Source organism: Choloepus didactylus, chromosome 3, assembly GCF_015220235.1.
Source record: "Choloepus didactylus isolate mChoDid1 chromosome 3, mChoDid1.pri, whole genome shotgun sequence".
Classification (NCBI taxonomy): Eukaryota; Metazoa; Chordata; class Mammalia; order Pilosa; family Megalonychidae; genus Choloepus; species Choloepus didactylus.
The window spans coordinates 5,125,587-5,131,712 of record NC_051309.1 but is presented as its reverse complement, the minus strand read 5'-3'; the positions used below and the strand labels follow the sequence as shown (position 1 = coordinate 5,131,712).

Here is a 6,126-nt window from a genome sequence, read left to right as displayed (position 1 = left end):
ACACTGTGATGGGGGGACAGGACCCCAGGCATCTGTCAGACCCACAGAACTGCACAGCGAGGGAGCCCCCGCGTGACAGGGGCTTTAACTACAGCATGTCAGTCATCAGTTGTAAGGAAAGTACCACTTGGATGCAAGTGTTAGTAACAGGGAAACTGGGGCAGGGGTGGGCGAGGGGGTCTATGGAAGTTTCTGTAGTATCTGCACAATTTTTCTGCAAACCTAAAACTGTTCTAAAATAAGGTCTATTTAAAAAAAACCGTTCAGAGAGGCAGTGAACATGGCAAAGACTCGAGGTTCCCTAACACTGGGGGGGCTGATCTGAACTGATGAATGTGTGTGGAGATCCCCTTAGAGGATGGGGCCGGGGCACTCGGGGGACCCCAAAGGGATTCAGGCGCAGAATCACCGGAGACTTTGGGGTCTTGGCTCAAGGAGGAGAAGGCATCTGTTCAGCTTCTGCAGCCACATTCCTAAGCTCTGGCCCCTTCCCCCCACCGCCAGGACCCAGGGTGCTGCGTGTCCCAGACCCCTTTAGCATCTGGGTGGGTCACAGGACTAGTTCTGGCTGATGGGCTATGACTAGAGGCGCCACGTGTCACTCCTGAGCCAAACCCCCACCAAGAGCCATGGGATTTGCTGCGCTCCCCACCCGTGGCAGTCGGTTCTGAAGTTCTGTGCTGAGAAGGCATCACAAGATAGAAGCAGCTTGGAACGCTCAGCCACCCAGGGGAGAAGGACCCAGAAAGAAGGCCCTGCAGGCTCCGGCGTCCCCTGCCCCAGCTGTCCCCTGGGTTCCTGAGATAGACCCCTGGCAGACAGTAGGATGGGCATGGAGAACTGAGGGGCATGGAGAACTGAGCCAAAGTTGGGGGCTTGGACCCGGGGCACAGGGGCAGGGCCACCCACCCCCCACCCAGGATGTCCCGGTGTGGAGGACAGCTCCTTGATGGGGCCTGAGAGACGGAGATAGAGATGGAGTGCGGGACACTGATTACGTGCTTCAACTTGGCGGGCCTGGGCTGGGGGACCTGATCAGCCCCTGGGGAGGGTGGTGGGCACGGGCGACAGCGCCCTCCGCAGCCCCCCGGGCCTGGGAAAGTGAGGCCGGAGGCAGGCCCCATTTCCTCACCCAAAATACCACTGTTAGGGGAGGCTTGCCAGAGGGAACCGCCTTTTCCCCACCCCCTTATCTTGCCCGGACACTCCCCGTTGCCAGTGCGACTCCCATCACCACCAGTGCGCATACATTGTTGCCAGACACCGTTACCGGAGCAACTCTCGCCCCTTTTCAATCAACCTCCGCGCCCTCTCAGAACCAATCCAAGCCTTTAACCTCTACAGCTACCCCGCCCTCTAAACGCCCGATATAAGCTTGTACTCTCCCCTAATAAAGCTCTCTCTCTCTCTCTTGGTTTCTTCACCCTAAAAAGAAACGTGTCCCGCCTGTTCCTTTCTCGCCGCCCTCCATACTTTGCACGCCACCCCGCCGGGGACCTGGCCAAGTCCCCCGCCTCGCCCTCGCCTCCGGGAAAGAGCCCCCGCCGCCAGTACCCTCCAAGCAATCCTGAGAGCCTAGGATTTAGCAACCGGCCGCCACCCCGCCCCCGACGAATCAACTGCGACCGCAATGGAGGCTCAGCAGGTGGGATTTAAAGGATGTGCTGACGGGTGATGCTGGGATCTGAAGGAAAGAACCAAGGAGAAGCTGGGGTTTCTGGTTTGCATAACTAGCTCTGTGGTGGTGCCCTCAACTAATACAGGGTGGGCTGTGGGCGGGTGGGCAGGCTTTGTTTTGGAGAAAATCTCTAAATTCACAAGCATTATTCATGTCATTGGAGAAAGATAAGAAATGATGAAGACTTGCAAGCCCAGGATGGCGAGTGGGTAGCCATCCCGGGGCCCACCTAGGGGCCCCCCAGCCCCTTCCTCACCCCTGGGCTCCAGCCACAGCCGGATACCCTGAAGTTTCCAGAGCCGCGAGCCTGTTTCCTGCCTCTGCTCCAGCTGCTGGAACACCCTTTCCTTCTCTGTCCTCCGGTGACTTTTTTCTTGTGTTTCCAAGACTTGGTTCGGGAAGCCCCTTCCCTGGAAAGCGTCCCTGGCCACTCCCAGCCCTTCCCGGACCCACTCCTCTGTCTCCGTCATCGCTGTCTGTTGACCCTTGGCACCCCCAGTGTGACTGGGGGGAGGCCGCAGGTGTCACCTCTCCAACATCAGCACCTGTGGCCTGGCCTTAGGAAGGGCCGAGAAAACACTCCCCAACAAGCACAAGTCCAAATCCTTGGCTGTCACATCCCCCCCGCAGACCCCCGGCCCCACTCGGGGACAAGCCCGAGGCAGCCACTTTCCACGGATGCTCCCCCAAGTGGCAGCACCGGCGGAGGCACTAGAAATCACAAGCTTATAGCAAGCAGCTTTGCACTTTGGCGAGTTGATATGTCATCTTTTATTTTTCCAGGCTTCCTTGGGGGCAGACACTGTGCTCACGAGGCAATGGGCGCGTCCAGCTGCTCAGGCGGAGACTGCCAAACGAAAGGACGCGGGCTAGGGGCCCAGAACCCCCCGCCCTGGCCAAGCCGGTGAGAAGCCGGGAGCGGAAGCGGGCTTGGCATGTTGCGGGGCCGTGAGGAAGCCGGGAGACACAGACTCGTGGGTGGGATGCTCAGGACAGGTGACTGGAAGACACACCGGGACGGCATGTTTCGGGGATTCCAAAAACCCCTCGATGCGCTTTGTGAACATTCTGTGACAGGCACCGTGTTTTAACCCATCCCTGATGACAGATGCAAACATCTTCCTGCTGGAAACCCTGGCACCTGCCCGCGCTGGGATGCTCTGCCGACTTGGCAGCTTAAAGAGGGGCAGCCTCTCCACTCTCTGCCGCCACCGGGGTCCGCTTGGCTCTTCCGTGTCACTCCGGGGTGTGCATGGGGCTGTACCCGGGTAAGCGCAACCGCCACTGGCTGCGTCACAAAGAGGGCACAGCGCACGCTCTGCCGGACGTGGATTAGGCCGGGGGCATGGGCATTCCCTATGCCAGGACTCCGACCGTCCGAGAGGGATGCCCCCTCTCCAAGACTTGGAAAATAACTGCGAGGGAAACAGCGGGGGCTCTACCACACGCTTATTTACAAAGAGCATCATTTGGAACGGGTCTGTCCTCTGGGTGGCTTGGGTGACATGTGAAAAAGAAAAAAGAAACAACAGATAAGAAGGCCCGTCCACTGCTAGGAAGACGCCCAGACCCGAGACTGCGGGGAAGGGACGGGGGAGATAAGGCTGGAGGTGCTCCCCCCCGAGGGGGCCATAAATGACTCTTCATATATGTCGTCTTAAGTTGACGTAGGCTATGCTTTTTAATAAAATAAAAACTTCTGTGTTACTTTAAATATCTCATTTAGGCATCTAGGGGTGCCGTGGAAGAAGACGGTGTTCTGGGCACACGGATGGAAGGCGCGAGGCTGGGTTAACTTTTATCCCTAAGAAAGCTCCTCCTGGAAGCTCAGCATCCACTCCCTGCTGGCCTGTAAGACCCCGAGGCCGTGCGTGCCCGTCCGTGGGGCAGGGCTGAGTGGGCAGGGGGCCCCGGAAGCTGCCTGTGCCCACCCCCCCACGGCGGCGTCCGTGTGCGTCGGGCACAAGCCTCCTCTCTCTCAAGCCTTGTCACCCAGACGGGGCGCTGTGGCCGTCTAAAGGCCCCGACCCCTCTCCGGTGCCAGCCAGGCCTCTCCCTGGACACCGAGCGCCAGCGGGGAGCGGGTGGCGAGAAGCAGGCGTCGCGGACCTAAGCTGCGCGCGGGAGCGTCACCGGCAGAACCGGGGGCTGCAGCCGAGGCCCCCGCCCAGCCCGCGCCGGGACGCCCACTGCCCACGCCCGTGCACACAGACAAGCCCCAGGAAGGTGCGGGGAGGGGTGGTCTGCGTGTTCCGGCCTGGCGTCTGCGTCCCTGCCACCCCACGCGGCCGTCAGAAGAGCAGCGCCTTCTTCTTCAGCTCGTTCCTCTTCCAGAGCGCCAGGCGGTCGAACTCGTCGATGCGCATCCCAAACGCCTCCTGGAAGTCCTCCGGCGACAGGTGTCTCTTCGAACAGAAAGGAGAAACCCGGGAGGGGCGGTTAGACTCTCCGCAAGCAGGCACGTGGCGGTCGGCCCCCGCAGCGGGCTGGAGCGCGGGACGGGGTACCCCCGGGCGGCTCGCTCAGGGCTCCTGCACCCCCGATTCCCCTGCGACCTCATCACTCCCATTCTGAGGACCGAGGGGGCCAGGGGGGCAGACACGGCGAGGGACAAGCATCTCCCACTATGTACCAAATCCATTCCATCCACGGGCCCCTGGGGGTGACCTCGACCTGCGGTGGGGGGGGGGGCTGCGCCTCTCGTAGATTTTTCTAACTGTCATAGTTACTCTTCCTTTAGTTTTCACGACCACCGGCCGTGGAGAGCAGGAGGTGGGTGGTTTATTATACTCCCATGTCACAGATGGGGAAATCGAGGCATGGGAGGTGAGCAGGCAAGGCCCAGGCCGCGTCCTAACTCCTGCCACCCCGTCTTTGTGTGGCGTTATTCTGTCCCTCCCGTCTGGGACTGTGATAACGGAAAGGCCGCCCGGCACGGCGGTCGAAGCCCAGCTGGGCTCCCAGGCCTCAGTTTCCTCCTCTGGGTAATGGGCCACCCCAGGACCACCTCCTGGAGCTGGAAGATGAGTGAGTCAGAGCGGGTGGTGCTGAGCCCGGAGCCCGACCGTGGACAGTGCCTGGGGGTGCCGGACGTGAGGTCGTCAGGGCAGCCACTCCGAAATCCCCTCGCACCCACCTGCATCAGCCTCGTGCCTGCTCCCTTGCGCTCACATCAGTCAAACTCCTATTTGCCCTTCAAAACCCGACTCAGGTGTCAACCCTTCCCTGGGAAGCCCTCGCGGCGGGAGGGAGGCCTTCCACCTGTGCAGCGGCTCCCTCAGCTCTGCCTGGGAGGGGCCGAGAGGAAGAGCTCAAGGACACCGGTGCCTGCGGCAGGCGAAGCTCAGGCTCCGGCCCCGGAGGACCTGGGTTCAAATCCCCCCTCTGCCACCTACTTAAAAAGTGTGGTTTTGATGAAGTCGCTGTAGAGAACAGTCTGAACGTTCCCCAGTGGGCTAAACCCAGAGTCACCATGTGACCCAGCAGCTCCACTCCCAGGCACGCACTCGGGAGGAATGGAAACATATGTCAACACAGAAACCGGTCCGGTACGTTACTCACGCAGCAGTATCGCCACAGCCAAAACACAAAACCAACCAAAGTCTCCATCAAAGACGGATGAATGAACAAATGTGGTGCACCCACCCAAGGGAACACTAGTCAGCCACAGAAAGGCCGGATGCTCCGAAACGTGCGACACATGGAGGAGCCCTGAGGACATCGTGCTGGCCGAGAGAAGCCAGGCACAAGAGGTCACTCCACGGAAAGTCCAGAGTGGGCAGCTCCATGGAGGGCAGCAGATGGGTGGCTGCTGGGCGGGGCGATGCCACGTGCCTGCTGATGGGTGCAGGGCTTCCTTTGGGGGGTGAGGAGAACGTTCCGGAACTGGAGGGAGGTGAGGCTCGCACAACACTGAATATACTGAATGCCACTGAATTGTACACCTTAAAATGGTTACAAGGAAGAGTTTTAAGTTATATGACTCTTGCTACAATATAAAAAAAATGGTTTCCTTGACTTTAAAACAAAGCTATTAATACTAAGGGTGGTTGTGATGACATTGAGAGAAAACGTGAAGACATTCAGGAAAAACAACCACAAATGCAAACATCGAGCATGACCCTTTGTGCCTTTTGCAAAGCTCGCGCCATCTGTGTGGCAAGCGCTGGGTTCTGGAGCCCTGCTGTTGGGGTGTCTGGGGCAGGGAGCCCGAGAGAGCCCTGGAAGGCCCTGCCTTCTAGAATCTGGGCCCAGCTCCTGGCTCCCAACTGCACAGCGTCAGGCAGATCTCGGACTCGGCCGGGTGGAGCCGCCAGCTGCCCACTGCTGTCCTGACTGCAAAGAGCACCCGAGCCCTGGTGCCTGCGAGGAGTTAAACACCCACGGGTGTGGAGCTGGGGACCCTGATGTGCTGAGAAACCCATGACCTGGGACACAGAGATCGAGGG

At 59.7% G+C, this 6,126-nt stretch overlaps 1 protein-coding gene across 6 annotated transcripts in view; it reads right to left on the bottom strand.

The window, feature by feature from the left end:
• Positions 1-2,422: 2,422 nt before the first annotated feature.
• The window catches only part of ABLIM2 (actin binding LIM protein family member 2), a 166,973-nt gene continuing 163,269 nt past the window's right edge, over positions 2,423-6,126 (bottom strand). For 5 of the 6 annotated variants that reach the window (XM_037829323.1, XM_037829325.1, XM_037829326.1 and 2 more), the window contains one exon: positions 3,828-4,083. In XM_037829323.1, coding sequence (XP_037685251.1) covers positions 3,970-4,083 — 114 coding nt within the window. In that variant the 3' untranslated portion in view covers positions 3,828-3,969. Of the gene's footprint in view, positions 4,084-6,126 lie in introns of all 6 variants that reach the window. The other variant, XM_037829322.1, reaches the window with a different exon arrangement.